This window comes from Crocodylus porosus, unplaced genomic scaffold, assembly GCF_001723895.1.
Source record: "Crocodylus porosus isolate Cpor-Errol unplaced genomic scaffold, CroPor_comp1, whole genome shotgun sequence".
Classification (NCBI taxonomy): Eukaryota; Metazoa; Chordata; order Crocodylia; family Crocodylidae; genus Crocodylus; species Crocodylus porosus.
This window is the reverse complement of record NW_017728886.1, coordinates 87145841-87162432: the sequence shown is the minus strand read 5'-3', so window position 1 is coordinate 87162432 and position 16592 is coordinate 87145841. Positions and strand designations below refer to the sequence as shown.

General features: G+C 39.7%; 1 protein-coding gene and 1 long non-coding RNA gene across 9 annotated transcripts in view; one reads left to right on the top strand and one right to left on the bottom strand.

Moving 5' to 3' along the window:
• Window positions 1–16592, bottom strand: part of SEPT7 (septin 7) — a 99757-nt gene that overhangs the window by 5668 nt on the left and 77497 nt on the right. For 7 of the 8 annotated variants that reach the window (XM_019538619.1, XM_019538635.1, XM_019538611.1 and 4 more), the window contains exons 10-12: window positions 15175–15226; window positions 14006–14131; window positions 6012–6032 (exon numbers count right to left, since the gene is read on the bottom strand). In XM_019538619.1, coding sequence (XP_019394164.1) covers window positions 6012–6032; window positions 14006–14131; window positions 15175–15226 — 199 coding nt within the window. The remainder of the gene's footprint in view (window positions 1–6011; window positions 6033–14005; window positions 14132–15174; window positions 15227–16592) is intronic. The other variant, XM_019538602.1, reaches the window with a different exon arrangement.
• LOC109312552 lies at window positions 2–13430 on the top strand. The gene is made up of 3 exons (XR_002101844.1): window positions 2–266; window positions 890–895; window positions 13419–13430. It is a non-coding gene; the product is annotated as an uncharacterized LOC109312552 (long non-coding RNA).

The window sequence follows — 16592 nt, the reverse complement described above, 5'->3', positions numbered from 1 at the left end:
ATTAAACCAGTGCAGAGGATTAACCAATAGATTTTTTTCTCTCCCACACAACATATAAAAGCAGGGAGAAAAATTGAGAAATTAAACAGAATGATGTGTCTAAGTGTGTTGCCAGCCTAAATTCATTCTGCATAGTTTCAGTAACTGCAATTTTTTGTTTAATCAGCTGGACAACATTAAACTTCTAATAGATACAGTCTTATTTTACAATATAAAATATTTTTTGTTTCATGCTTAATTTGTTTGGGTTAGAAATAATGCAACCAGTGACCTTCTAACTCTCAGCTCTCTCACCCTCAAAAAGATTTGTGTAGGCAAAAGAATAGAAAGAGTCTTAAAACTAGAACATATCAACAGAAAATAAGGTGTGAAAGGTAGAGAGCATCGAGATTTTTAATTTTTTTATTCCTATGAGTAACACCAAGTCATTACAATACAGTATTTTCAAGATTTATCTTAAACACAATCTTCTCCTGTACAGTTTCTTTTAAAGATGCAAAAATTTTTGCAGAGAGCTTTTTGAGCAGCTGGGCTTAAGTCTTATTCATGACAGCACTGTACATGGAATGCTTATACTCAGTAAAGCATGAATTATTCAAATACTTTTTAAATCCCCCCCATATACTTTAAGGCAACTAATTTACTGTTTTAGAGTGTAGCCTGCATAAGTGGATTAATGTAGAGGGTTATCTGCAAAACAGCATTTCAGATTTGTAATAATCTTTACCAGTCTGTAAAATTTACCACATTATAAATGCCACACGTTTCATTTTCTTCCTGGTGAACGACTAGATAATGTACAAAGTCAGCCCCATTGCAGGGGTAATTTACTACTCAAATAGGAAGAGCAATGAGAACAAATTAACTTCAGCCTGTTTCAGCAGAGAAGTATGTTGTGAAAATGTTTTTTAAAAAAGCTCTTATTAGTACATGGATGTAAAACAAATTCTTAAAATGTTTATATGAATATTATCAGTCTTCTGAATATTTATTGGGAGGCAAACAAAGCCATCAATAAGCGAGGAGTGCCTACCCATTTTAGCACACCTAACCCTCCACTAGGACAGAAACTGTAACTGAAGTTGCTAACTGTGAATAAATAAAAAATAAAGTAGCTGCATTATTCCCCTATGAGTGTGAAAACAGGAGCTTCCCAGGTTAACTATAGGCTTTCAGAATCCCTTAAAATATCTGTGATAGATTAAAAATAATTCTAATATAAGAGCATCCTTTTTAACTCAAAACTGCAACTCCTTTACGAGTGCATCTCTTTTTACAGGACAGAATGTTTTTCAAATGGCTTTGAAAATTGTTTTGCCTACTGATGGGTCATTCCACACTCATGACCTTGTATGCAACGACCAATAAAGGCTACAATTTTGCATGGTGACTTTTAGTAAATTTCACAGCAGAAATTCTCAGATTTTTTTCTTCTGTAAGGTGTTTCTGTAAGGTGTTTATGTTGTTTTCACTACATCAACATAAAAAGGAGCTAATAAAATATTTGACATCAACTTCATCAATGCCAACTTCATATAATTACAATAAATAGCTAGTGAAGAGGGTAACTGATTACAAGGAAAAAAAGGTGGTTTGTATTTTCAATTAGATTTTCTTTTGGCTGTGAAACGTTGTATGTATATAGTAAAGTAGTAATCCTTGATCCCAGAACTGTAATCTCAAAACAACTTTGATTAAAATAACTTTCTCACCGTCTATAGTATAACAAACACCAAGAGACTTCTCAGAACAGTAACATCCAGTGTTGAAAAGCAATCTTAAGTCACGCCAAAAGTCAACAATATTTAAACAGTTCTTAACAGAAATTACCCTGATTAAAAGCCCATGAATTTGGCTTTTCCAACACACTGTCTTTGAAACATAGGAACTTGCATCAGAAATGCTTCTTGATGTTGCCTTGTCTTTGACTGAACAGTTGGCATGCCCTGAAAAGTCAGCAGCGGATTGACAGGAAACGCACAGCACTGTGTAGGTAGGTTTCAATTTTCTTACTACTTCCAGTAATAACTACTGCGTTAAGTTGTTTGACTGTAAGAGGTTAACCAGGCAGCAAGGTCAGCCAGATGATTTTCTATTTTATGCGCTTCTGTATCTGATTATTCATAAACAGTAAAAAAACTCAATTTTCTTGGATCAAATGCTCCTATTGCTTAAACAGCTGCGTGTATTTCTAACAGTCCATGCAGGAAGACCACGCATGCAACTGATGAACTGGAAAATATGCTCAAATGCTTCTTCACAAAAAAAATTCTCAATATGACTGACACTGAAAAGGAATGACTCAAACCAACTATTCCACTTAGTAAATTACAGTGAAAGTGGTATTCCAGGTACTTTCTGCTCTCTGGAGGGGCTGACAAAACGGCATCTTACAAGAACAGGCAGTAAAACCTATTTTACTCTGATAGCAAATAACATTTGTAAATGCACTTTTCTATATTGAGGTATTAAACATATGGCCCATGGGGTATAGTTCTGGCCCCAGACCTATGCGCTACATATGCTGGACCTGGCACTGCATGTGCCCCACGTAACAGAGCAAGTTATTCCTGCATGCAGCCTGCGCCTAGAATCCCCCATGCTGCATGCAGCAATTGGGTCCAGCTGGCACACCGCAGGCACCATGTGCCCTGTGCACATGGCATATGGACTGGACCTGATGCTGCACATAACATAGGTGGTCCAGGGCACAGGCTGCATGCAGCACCCTGGACTGACCCCCTGTGCTGCCTGTAATGCCAGGTCCAGCTAATATGCTGCAGGCAGTGTGTACTCTGTGCTGGCCCTGGGGACTGGCTTGTGCTGTGCACCGTGCATGGCTAGGACCCGGTGTCATGGATGCTCTATGGGGGGGTCAGATCCAGGCTGGTCTGCACATCTGCTCAGATACACTCATTCAACTTGTAGGGCCAGATAAGTTGATAACCCCTGCTCTATATCATTAGCTGCAAAGTGCTTTTCACCAATCTAAGTCACACACCGCATTTAAAAATACCACAGACTTCAGCCTCACATTTTGGTTCCATCTGCAGCACTACCACTTAACAAAAACAGTACATTTTACAAATGGAGACCCATAGCTCTGTTTCCTCTAGCAGAATCATAGAAAAAATGGTCTGGAAGGGATTTCTAGAGGTTAGCTAGTCCAGCCTTCTGCCCGAGTCAGAAGCAATTCAAATCAACCCAAGCACACCCTGGCCTAACTAAACCTACACAAAATCAGTCGTGTCACACAACCCAACTTGGCACAGGTAGAGCAGGGGGACAACAGCAGTCAGTGTCCTGCTGCTGTAAGGACTGTCAAAATACACTTGAGAGGTCCAAGGAAAAGGGCCACACTCCCCACTACCAAGGAAGGCGGAAACCTCCCCCAGTCTGTACAAATCTGATTATGGGGTAAAATACCCTCAACTCCAAATATAGCGATTGGTTTGACCCCAATTTAACCCCCAGACTCTAGCCAGGAACTTCCAGGTTTTAGTCCCGGCAAGAACACCGACACTCCAGACAATCCCCAGCCTTGTTTGTACACAACACACAATGCTTTTGAGGAAGGCAGAAAAAGCAAATGAACCAGAAAACCCCAAACCCCTCACACAAATAAACCAACAACAAAACCAAAAGCCCTGACATGTATAACAGGAAAGAAAAAAGGTTCTTCCCAGGCCCATGCAGCACCCAGCAAAGCCCAACCCAGCAGCATGAGAAATACCATGGATATCCATGCAGTAGGCATCTTGTCCACTATTTAAATATATGAGGTCACGTAGTTTATTAGGCAAGACTTATGTTCTAAACCGGGGCTGTCCGACTTCCAAGTGGCAGGGGCTGCATACCATTCAGGCCACATCAGCAGGGTCTGAGTGGAAGCCATGGGCCCCAGGGCTCCCTGCTATACCCTGAACCCCCCTGCTGCTGCACCCTGCTCCCTGCACTCCCCCCAAACGTGCTGTTCCCCACACTGCACAGGGTGCTCCCTAGCTGCTGCTCCCCACATCCTTACTGCACTATGTGCCAACCCCACCACTACTACTCCCTGTGCCTCTCTGCTGCATCACAAGCCCTGACTTACCCTTGGCTTCTCCTGCTGTGTTGCACTGCTCAGACACCCTGAGCTGTGGGCTCCCCTGGCATTGTAGGCTATGCTGTGCTGCACCAGCCCACCTCTTCAGGGAAGTCAGAGGGAAGGGGAGCCTGGAGCTGAGCAATGTGGGGAGATAGAGCCCATTGGGAACCTGGGGGCCACAATCTAACCCGTTGCAAGGTGGCCGCCAGCTAGATAGCACTATTCTAAAAACTCCCCTCTGTATTAATGAGGAAGTGTCTGCAAAGATAATATATACTACTACACTGCTAGAGGAGCATGCTTGCTGAATGCTTACAACAGAAAAACAGTATCCTTACCAAGGGAAACCCAGTGGTCCAACATCAGCACATAACACAAATTTTTTTTTTAGTATGAAAAAGAATCCACATTAAATGCATTATTAAGCCTATAATGTTTTATAGAGTTTATTCAAATTCAGTTTTGTGACTATACTATCTGTAAGGCTACGATTTTTGTTAAAGTGAAAAATAAATATGTGCTATGAGCCCAGGATCATTTGAAAAGAGATTCTTGTACTTTTAGAATATGCTTTAAAAGTGGCATAAGGTATTTTTAGTTGAATCTGAACTGAATTTTGCAATATTTGAAGAAGCAAATCAAGGGCTAAAAAAACATAACCAAACCAACGCCCCCCTCCCTGATTTTTCAAATACTAACTGATCCTACTGTAAATCTGGAATTTATTTTTACTTTACAAAGGCAAATTGCTTGTGCCTGTAGTCCCTGTTATAAGGAAAAATGTATGTAAGTTAGAGTAGTGTTTGAATACAAGTCATAGGACACTAGTATATAAGCTTATATTTTATAAAAATATAAATAATACAATTCCTGAGTGGTGTGTGCAAGATGCTTGTAATTTTAAAGAGTACGCCTAGAAGTATGAATGTAAGCAAACCAAATGATAAAAATTAATATTTTGCCAATTCTCTTAAGATTATAACACAATTTTGAAACTGAAAATGTTTCAAGTGTCTATTTTTCCATAACTATAAAAGTCCTAGGGCTTATGGGTCCTGAAGTAACACTGACTCATCTGAATGGAAACAGAACTGGCTCCCTAAATATCCTGAATATATAAGAGGCGTGTCTCATAAGTAATTTCAAGAAAGTTTGGTCAGTGTTTCTTAGCGAATTCAGTAGATCAGCAGGTCAATATTTACTAGATTTGTTTTACAACTTTCTTGTAATGATTAACCTCTGTTAGGTCTTAATTCCAATACTGAGACACATGTACAAAACATGTAGAGAAGTCAAGGATTTAAAGAAAAAGAAGAGTCCAAGAAAGCAACATAAAAAGAAATGTTAAATACAGGTCTGGTCTAAAGTTACACACATATACACTATTACAACCCTTCAAGGTCAACAGAAAAAAAAACACCTCATGTTATTCTCTGCTGCAAGCACAAAGTGGAACCTCTGCAAGCCATTGGTAAGATAAAACCATAGTCATAGTCAAAACAGACTAAGCCAACAAGCTTTTCAATTTAATAAGCATCTGTAAAATGTGGAGATAAGTAATGAAAAGTCCACACATTTTTGAGAAGCAACAATACAAGTTGTCTGGAACTAACAAAAGTCCGCAGATCCAATCTGGGTGAATTGCGTAATTTTCATATCTTCAAACCCTAAAAACTTCTACATAAAACCTCTCTCAAATATTTTGGGAGTAAGTATTTTACAAGATTTGTCACTTAAAATATTTATAAAAAACTTTCTAATCTAATGTTAGAACAGTTTTAGAACAGAAAACACTAAAGGTAAAAACAAATGGCAAGAGCTGAACAAGAATACTTTTAAAAATCTGAAACACTTAACATTAATAGCCTTTGTATTTAAAGAATTTTTGTCTCAAGTCTTTGGAAAAATTTAAATGACCACTTACATGCCTTCAACTGTGTCAAATCTAAAAAACAAAAAATACAGAGGCTTAGCATGCTTAAATAAAAATCACAAAGCTAAAAAGCAATAATTAAAAAAAAAAACAAATTCATTAATAGATTCCTAAAACTAATTAAGATTGTGTGCCCCCCCCAAAAGCAAGACTTTCCATAGTAAAAAGAAAGATTGTTAAATAAAGCTGGTTACATTTATTTCAAAATTCAGTTAGTAAATCACTATACCATCTAAATATTAATGCAGATCTGATGCACAGAGATATTTCAAGTAGAGTTTACCTGAGTGATGTATTTAATGTATGCATGCTTTAAAAGTGATTTTAAATATTTTAGTGACATCAACTTAACCACTCTGTCTAAATAAATGTTCTGAAACCAATACCATCTCTTATTTATTTTCTTTTCAAAAATATCAAATTTTGGATGCTTATCTTGTTGGGGTGATCTGACCCCAGCTGACTTCAGGCCCAGGGCTGGACCCAATGACCTCGTGAGGTCCCTTCCAGCCCTAATGTCTATGAAATCTATTAAATCTGTCACCTAATAAAGATTACATTCCAAGTTAAAAAATAATGCTTATGTGCTATGGAAACAGCACTGAATTTCACTGGCCAGCAGAGGTCTCACAACAGGCTGTGCTCAACTCTAAAGAAACCTTACTATAATTACATCTGAGTTTGGGTGGTGTTAGCCTAGCACAAATAAAATAATAACTGCCCGCCCCGCCCCCCCGCCATATAAAAACTACAGGTTTCAGCTGCCTGAAAATTAGATATTTTGACATCAAATCATTTGCAACATAATATAAATCATGAATTGCTTTATATTAGAACTGTCCCCTAAAATGTCATGCTCTGTCTATAGAAAGCAGAAAATCTTAGGCGTTATGGCAAGGCTTTTAAAACAACAAGAAAATACCTTTACAGTCAAAAGAGTTAGAAGCAAATCTACATTAAGCAGCAGTTAAAGGATCTAGGAATTGTTACCGTGTGTGACAGCTGTTTATCAAAAATGCCTGCAAGTCAGGTAAGGTTCTCTCCGCCCCCCGCCCCCTGTTCACATATCAAAAATAAGCCTTTTGATAACTGAAAAGGTTTATCTTAAAAACTACTGAAAATACTAAATTCACACCAGAAAATGAAAAGTTTCTCAAATTAAGTTTTTTCAATTTAATTCTGAATGCCAATTTTAGGATATGATACAGCGCACATGTACAGTTACTGAATAATGTGAAGAGACAAATCATCCATACACCTGAAGGTTACCCTTTGACAATATTTTCTAGAAATGCAATGATGCTGAAAAATGAAGAAAGCAGAGACTAAAGCTAAAATTAAAAAAGGCTACATAATAATGGAAAACATGCCTTGACCCAGGCATTATTTGTAGAATAACTGACTGCCATCTCACTAAAGCAAGGAAGGAATTCAAAGTTATTCACTCCACAGAAGCAATTATTGAGTTCTGATTAATTAGTACAGTATCTTGCAACAAATATAATTTTGTTTTCAGATTCAATCACTGGGAATGTGGACAGACAAGTTATACCAGTAGATGCTGTTCCAATATACCTGGTTGGTGCCTCTACTTCTGTATCAGCATAAATTTAATTGCTGTAGCTTGAAATTTGAACAAAAACATGATTAACATTATAGCAGTCGAACTCCACATAATGGTACAGGAGTGGACAGTTATGTTGGAAGAGGATGCCCGTTCTCTTCAACAGCAAACTCTTTTCCATTTTAAGAAATTTGAAAAGCTATGTTTGTTCACAACCTGGGTCATGTTCAAAGGAATAAGCTAACGTTTACTTTAGAAGTACCAAGACCTGTGAAGTCTAACCTGCATTTCTACCCGGAACAGACCAAAATAAAAAATGAAAATATATTTTAAATTTCTCACAAGTAGCTATCTAGCTTCAAAACACTTAATAAACTTTAAGATGGCAGATCTAACACCAGCTATTTGAACAGAACAAGGTACACTATGAATACAAAATGTAATATTTGGACAGTTACCAATGTAACTAAGTGTTAAAAAGTGTTAAATTTCATTTAAATGGTTTCAGGGTTAACTTATCTGTCTAAAACCAAAATAAATTAAAGCCTAAATTAAAGACTAATCATATTCCCACTTAACCACAGGGACTCACTTAGCTGGTAGGTCATGGCAATTCTTTCTTGTTTCATATTTGGTCCCACAAGAAAAAAAATGAGACAGAATTATCTTGATCTCTAAACTTCTCTCAGTGCCTCCAAATGTATTCATCTGATCTCTAAAGCCAAGTACAGACAGTCCCAAAGCCTGAGGCTGAATTGATTCAGTCTTTGCAGGTTAGTCTAAACTGTAAAGATTGAACCAGTAAGCAAATGAACAGACATTCACTTTTTGAGTCAGGAAAATGCAGCCGCATGCCTGCAGTGGCTCACGCCAGGGGCACTACAGCACAGCTTTCTGGAACACAGCCAGAAGGGCTTGTGTGCTCGCTTTTTCTTCCTGATGCCCCCAAAGTCTCCGGGATTTGCCATCCACACTCACAGCAGCAGGGCTCTGCAGGGGTGCTCATCACTTCCTCTTCCAGCTTCCAGGTGCCTCTGAGATTTGTAGTCCAGAGTCAAAGCCAGCATTAAGTAAGCATTGCAGAAGCAGCTCCATACTCGGGTAGGGTAGTTTAACCCTTCCACCCTCCCTGGCCCTAGACCCCAGCTCGGGTTTGCCTGGGGGATGGGGGAAGGGGCAATGAGCCAGCCAGTGAGGCCAGTAAGCCAGCCCTCTCTGCTGCAGCTAGCGAGCAGAGGAGCAAGGCTAGCTCTGCTCTCTGGAACAGACAGCACAGCCCAGCCCAGCCCAGCCCAGGGCTGCAAAATGCTGGGATGCTGGAGGACTCTAATTTAACTTGAAACAGGAAGAGGTCTAGGACAGAAGTTTCATACACTGGTTTGACCTCAATCAGTTAAGTCTGATGCTACATTCAATCAGGTTTATCTTAAACCAGTTTCAACCATTTTGAAACTGGTTTATGTGCACTGAACTTCTATTCTGTTACAGGTTCAAACCAGTTTCTGATCACTTAAACTAGTTTATGTGCAACTTCTGTCCCTAGCCTAAGAAATCTATTTTAGCCTATTTAACTTCTTACAACAGACCCCAAGCTTCCTGTTAAGACCTGGACTTGGAAAGTTAATTACAGTGGAATTCTCTTTATGGCCACTAATGAGCCACAAAGGAAAAAAAAAAATCAAATAGTAAATGGGAATAAAATATGTCTTTTCATACAACTTCTCAAAGCCCAGGACAGGTCAAACATGAACCATGGTATTTCTCATAGGAGGTTGTGATCCATCAATGCCACTAAATTTCTGATCTATCACTAACAGTGTGAATACAAAAAGACCAAAGAAAAAGTGTCCTGTATTCAAAAACTTGTTTAAGTCTATCCCCATGATGGCCAAACTGCGGTTCACGAGCTGCTTGCCAGCACAGTATTTGCAGCTCTCTGGAAACCTGTCTGAAGCCCTGCCCATTTCTCCCTGAATCAGCGCTGGGGGACAGTGCAACCCGGTACCTCCCACTGCTCCAGCTTTCCCCACGGGGAACATCCCCTGAGCTCACCGTCCTCCCCTTTTCTCCCTCCAGGACTGCCAGCTCAGGTGCTGGGCTGCCAGGGTGGGGGTTGCATCCATGCTGCTTACTCTGGTGTGTGCTTCCCATGGGCAAAGAAATCCACCTCCATTCCGGGTCGCTTAGAGCCCTCCCCCTCCCCCAGGCCCTTGAACTTCAGGGAGGAAAAGATGTGGCTTCCAGGCTGAGTAACTCTGGCCACCCCTGGTCTATCTCAACCATGTCTAATAAAATCATCACCTACAAAAATCCTTGTATCTTGCTGTATGAATGCAAGGTTTTTGAGATTTTACGAACAGGCTCAACAACTTTGTACTTGAGAGTTTGTTTGGTTTTTTTTTAACTCCTTGTGCAAGTTTCCTGAAATTTTTTCACTTTTTGGTCAGTTCAATGCCTGGGTGGAAGTCTCCTGATATGGGGAGGAACAAAATCAATCCAATATATGATAGACATGATGGTGAGAAAAAGTGATTCCTACAGGTATAAAGAGAAATGAAGATCTTCCTTTTCCAAGTATCTGGTTTATGCATCTGCCAAAAATTTCAGAGGTTTGGGGCCAAGAGCAAAGGTAAAAACCATATTTCTGACACACTTCTGTTGTGAAACAATTGGCTAGGCTTCTGCCAGAGCAAGTCTCCTGACTGCCAACTAACTTCATCCTAAGAAAAAAAGGCTTCTTTTTCTATGAAGCCAACACAGGAAAATGTAATTATTTCCCAGCAAGTCAAATGCAGCTGAACGCAGAATTTTTTCTTTCAAATAAAATCTCTAAAGGAAAAGATATTCAAAGTTGGGACAAGATAGGCCTCCCTTAGAGCTGAATCGGATTCTTAGCAAAGCTATTACAAGCAGAAAGTGCTGGAAAGAAGCCCAGAACTTTTCATTCAGTTGCAGTACAAAAGGGATACTGGATAGATGTTTATTATACCTGACTACGAAGAAAGAACCTAACAGGCACACTGAAAATAACTGGTACACAAGATTTACGTGGAACTTTCCTACTAAAGGCAATCCTTTAAGACCACAGGACTTCAGTAACATTTTCTCTTGAGCATTATACAACTCAGAGGAGAATAGCTACTTATACACAGAAGCCTTCTGAAAGCATCCCCACTGAGAAAGCTGGGTAGTAGTTATTGACACTCTGAAATCAAGGCTAAAACTTAGAAAGTTTGCAAAAAGCCATACCTCAACCAATACACACTTTCCTCTTGAGACCCTTCTCCCTTAAGCATGGTCCAGTGTAGAAATAAAATCTCAAGAAGGGATGGACAGTCCTCAATAAAATTTATCTTTTATGGAAAATTTGCATTCACTGATTTGTAAGCCCTTCAGAAGTAATTCTGAAGCTTCATTACGTAACTTCCAAGAGGCAAGATTAAAGTATCCTAGTAGGACCTGGTAGCCAGGAAGAATTCACTGATCTTTTTTATCCCATGGCCAGTGACATGCTTGAGTGGATGGCTGACTTCAGATGATGTAAGATTATATACTTCTTCAGAGTCTAAGACTAAGACTCCCTCCACAGATGAGCTCTTTTCTCCTTTATGCAAATTGGGTGTACTGCTCTGTACACCACATTTAAAAGCGTCCTCAAGATAATGAAAATTATTTCTTTAAAACGATTGAAAATTGAATTCTTCAGTGTAGTTTCATAAAAGCTACATACCCTATATGCTTTTAATCTCTTTTTGCTTTAAAGAATAAGCTCTAAAAGCAGAATTTAGGGTTGCTGGTTGTAGTTGTGTTGATCTAAGGACATAGGCAGACCAGGTTCTTTGGGTAAATGGGATATCTTTTATTAGACCACCTAAATAGTTGGAAAGATTGTTCTTTGCAAGCTTTTGGGTATAGACACCCTTCTTCAGGCACAGGGAGAGCAAAGTTAGACCCTTACATTTTGATACATCTTGGATTAAAACACCTTTTTCCCCCTAATACTTATAAAATAGATGTTTTAACTTTAAATTAACGGATAAGGCAATAAAGAGCAAAAGTGTGGGCTATGGCAAAGTTATGGTAAAAATTTAAAGCCAAAAATCTGAATCACAATGAATAATTATTGTGGAATTTTCTTTTACCCCATTACTAGTAAACAACCCAGCCTACCCCCATTAAAAAAGACAGTAGAAATCTGAGCAGGACTGAACTTGGAAGAGACTGAAAGTGGTGAAAGGTTGGGACTTCTTCCCAGGAAGTGAGCTATATAAGAAATATTTACAAAATCTGCAAGCAAATTTTTGGTTGCGTCTCAGAGGAGGACTGAATGTGCTGTCTGTAAATAAAATAACATCAAGAAGCTGTTATTTATCTCTTTGAACAAAACTGAGGGTTCAGTCTGTCAGTTATCTTAAAGTTATTCTTTATTTGCTTCAGCTATGGATGATTGAGGTGACTACTAGTAAATGTCCAGTCTGAAAAAGATCTGCTATAGCAAAAAAACCATCTTCAAGCAATCAACATGTTAAGTGATACCTGTTCAATCCCCAATATGAAACAGTCACATTCCTGTCATTTAAGAGACTTCAACTTGCCTGTGCCTAGTTCAGCAGTATCACTTACTGACAGAGAGGTATAATGCTGTAACTGTACTGAATAGAATTATTGCCGTTGGAACGGTATTCCAACATAGGTGTTAGTAAATCAACGAAATAAGTATATCACTTATGACTAACCTAACCTGAGCTACTTTAACAATCAGATACCAAAAGTTAATAGCTACGACAGCATATCTGAAATAATTGGTGCCATTACCTATGTGTATATTTACATTTTTAGAAGTGCATATTGCTATCTAAACTCTTAAAAACACACAAGCTAGGCTGTAAAACTGAGAGAATAAATGCAAATGCACATTTTCGATAATTTAAAAAGTTAATTAGAATGGCATGCAACATGCTACCACAGAGCTAACTAAAGTGTTTAATGCAGCAGTTCCCAACCTTGGGTTTGCCACCCCATTTGGGGTCACAATGATAAAAAAGGATTTGCAAAGAATCACAGGTTTTCTCCTTTAAAAAGGACACAAAAAAAAGCAAGCAGGAAACAGTCAGTTCCCCTTGCAGGCTGGTAGACTTCCAGCCTGTAAGTGGCTGCTTGGGGCTAGGGGGGAGCGGGAGGAGGGACATTAGGCAGGGGATGCCACATGAATGGGCACACATACACATGCACATGGCAGCCAGAACAGCAGCTCCCTCCAGCGAAGTCTACTGGGGGTAGAGGTGCAGGTTGAGGCCCACATGGTGAGGGAGAGAGGAAGTAGGGCAGGGCTGGAGACACTGCCCAGCTGGGCCAGTTCATGGGGCCTGGGCAGGAATGCAGGGCCCAGCTGGGGGAGCAGGATGGAGCCATGGGCAACTTGTTCCAGGAGGCTGCAGGAGGGCATGTGCCCCCCCCCCCCCCCCGCGATTTGTGCACAGGGAGGGGGCAGATGCAGATTTACCTGCTGCAGGCTCAGGGTTCCTTGCCCTGCTGCCCTCCCCCCCACAGGGCCTTGCAGCAGAGCAGGGTGGAGAGGCTCAGTGACACTACTGGGAGCCTGATGCCAGTCACACCACCATGACAAGGCACCACCTGCCCACCCAGCAGTAGTGGGGGCACAAGTCTGCACCACCAGTGCAGAGCAGGATGGGGAGCCCCAAGCCTACAGCCAGCCCCCATCCCCATGAGCTCTGCTACTGCAGGGGGAGGGGACAGGGCATTTGTGGGGGGATGGAAGGCTGTGGGTTGGAAGTGAGTGGCCATGCTGAGGAAGTAAATGGAATCATGCTGAGGAAAATGCTTTGCTGCCAGGCTTCTTTGAGTTGTAATACCGTATTTGCTCCTACATCTTAAAAGGTATGGAGAGTTAAAAAAAATTACCCCCCCATAAAAATGCAGAATTACAACCCTCCTGCCAAATGAGAGAGATCAATAACCCCTAAAGAAGATTAGGAGAAAAAAAGTGCATTAGTTTTAAAAGGTACAAAGCACAATGATAAATGAATTCACCTGTTCTTCAAAATATACTGAGCATGCAGGTCCAAAGCATAAATAAATGCCACTGGCAATAAGTACCAGGAAACAGAAGCCCTGACATCTAAACAAATAGTCATGGTGATGTTTGAAACAAGATGCAGAGTTGAAGCATTAAACTTATGGCTTGTCTACAAGCCAAAGCTGCCTAAGCTTAACTGAGGTCAGTTAGGATTGTACAAACCTGTGTCGACTCAATAAGCCTAAAACCTACATTTTAATTAAGTAAGCATTCAGACGACTGTATTCAGACTAGCCTTTAGTAATTGGGGCAAATGACTGAAAACAAAACAAAAAAAATATAATGGTGAATCAAAAGGGCTATGCAACCTTAATGAGCACTTACTTTGTTAGCTGCCCTTTGTTTTTGTTGTTGTCCACTCCATTGTATGTAACAGCTGCCAGTTTTCTGCTCCTGTAGTTCTCATAATGTACATTGTTAGTGACATCCTTCAGGTCCTGCATGTGAGTTCTGTCAAATCAAGAGTAAGATGTCAGCAGACTTCATAAATATGAAAAACTGAATGACTTACAAAACCAGTTCCGGGGCGGGGGAAGCAGGGGGGCGGGGCATACCCTGCCCCCCCCCCCCCACACCAGTCAGGCTGGAACCTAGATAGTGCATGGTATAACCTTTTCAAGTACTGGATGAAGGATCTGAGGATTTGAAAGCCTCTCTTTCGGTACAAAGGAGGAGGCTTGAATACCTCAGAGAAAAGTTCAAGTTAAGGGGAATGACACCTCGTCTCAGAATGCAGCCAATGTGGAAAAGGTACTGACAATCCTTTTAGGAGAGAAAGTCCTGCGTTTCATTGTTTGGGTACTCGGGTTCAGAAATGGTCCACAATCATTTTTCCATTAAATCATTTGAAAGATTGGGCTTCTTTTCTGAAAAACTTGCAGGTGTTGCATTTTTCTTTTACATATTCTTTTCCCCAAGACAAACTAAAACTCTTTAGCACCCATATCACTTATGTGCATAACATCCTCACAAGAGGGGCTATACTGAAGCCTTGAGTATTTTGCACTAGAGTAAGGTGTCAGATGAAACCTGTGAGTGAGGTCAAGAAAACAATAATATTCTTCCCCATAAACATGTTTATGTTTTAAAAGAATACATTTGTGTATACATTACTGGTCATAAACTATAGGCAACAGATGAAACTCTCACTTGAAATACAAGCAGCAAGGAGGAACTGAGGAAGGACAGGGTAGCTCTCTTAGCTTTCATATCTTGGAATTGGAGGCATGGGCCATACTTACAGGGACTACTACAACAATTCTGCAACTTGGGTGCTGGAAGTATACATACTCCTGTAAAAGGAATTTCTATATAATTTTATATTATAGACTATACATGTATGGGAAAACAAGCACTTGAATATTTGTATTTTATTTCATTTTATTTTTTTAAAGACAGCCTATGGTAAGAGAGACTGTAGCTTCCATTCTCTCTGATATTCAACTAAAACCCTTTACAAAAGCTATGCATAATATTGCTTATAAGCCACTTACCTTATTAACATGTTTCTTAGAATCGTGAAGTCACAGTGCTCACCGTTTTCAACTGCAGAAATAAAAGTAAATGTATACTGAGACATCAGTATCTTAAATGTCAAACACAGAGAAGATATTTGCTAGCATCTCCCATGTATTTCTTTTCAATTCCTATTTAGAATCCTGTATCTTTTTTAAAGTTTTATACCTTTTATGCCAGACCATGCTCATTGCTAGAACTCTTTTGCCAGTATAGGAATATTATGTGTTATACCAGCCAAGTGTACCTGTGGCCATAGCCACAGTGACAAACTGCAGTCCACAGCAAGTAGAGCAAAACTATCTCGTGAGTAAAATAAACTAAATAAAAAACACAATTATTTTGCTAATTCCTGCCACAAGGGAAGTGCTCCTATGCTGCTCAAAGACCATACTAACCAGTCTGTATTGATAACTCAACTTGTGTAAGAACCACACCAACAAAACAGATGTTGTTCATCCTACCACTTAAATGCACTGACTGCGCAACAGCATGCAATTAGTGAGTATAGTGGAGAAAGTGAGCAGCACTTTCCAAATGAAGTTGATGGACGAATTTAAAGGGGTCTAATGTTATAAACAAATGAGTAGTTACAAAAGGCATGCACAAAGTCCCTTGAATAGGAGAGGAAGGAGTAGCAGGTTGTAGGAAGTCCCCAAAAGAAAAAGGGGGATGGGAGCATGACAAGGAATTACAGAGAGCAAAGAAGTTAACACAAAGGGCAAATTCAGTATATTATTCCATTCAACTTCTTTAATCTGTGGTTATTTTATGACACAGAATGGAATTTACAAGTTCCTGCTATGACGGTCCATTTATGTATTATATGAAATCATGCTCCCAGGATAACATTAGTTCTCTGATCATTCTAGCAACAGATGGTGTGGTCTTGTGAAACAGATCAAGGTTTTCTGTAGCTGAATGACAAGTCTCAGAGATGAGAGCATCAAATGACATTAATAAATATGTTTGTCTGAAAGTAAATTTGTATATTTCAAAATGCTAAAGCAAGAGCCTTAAATGCTGTGCAGCTGCTTTTTACTTTATGCCAAACCCCATTTCCTGTCACATGTACTTCAAAGAGCTATAGCATTTCCTTTAAAACTATTTACATGCACAGTGCTCTTCAGTTATTTAGTCTTACATCACATTGCCTTGCAGTTAGCTATATTTTTGTCTTTTTTAATAGCTTATTTTCATTCGCTATACAGTTCACAGTGATAACACAGGAAGAGTTATCTAGGAAGAGTTAGGGATGGTTGTTTCAAATAGGTTGCAATGACACCAGGCACAGAATAAGCCTTCAGAACAGTATTACTTAGCAAAGGCAAAGGCAGTGTTTTAGTCTTTGTGCATGCTTGATTTTTCATGTAATACACGTAGCAGGTAAACAGCA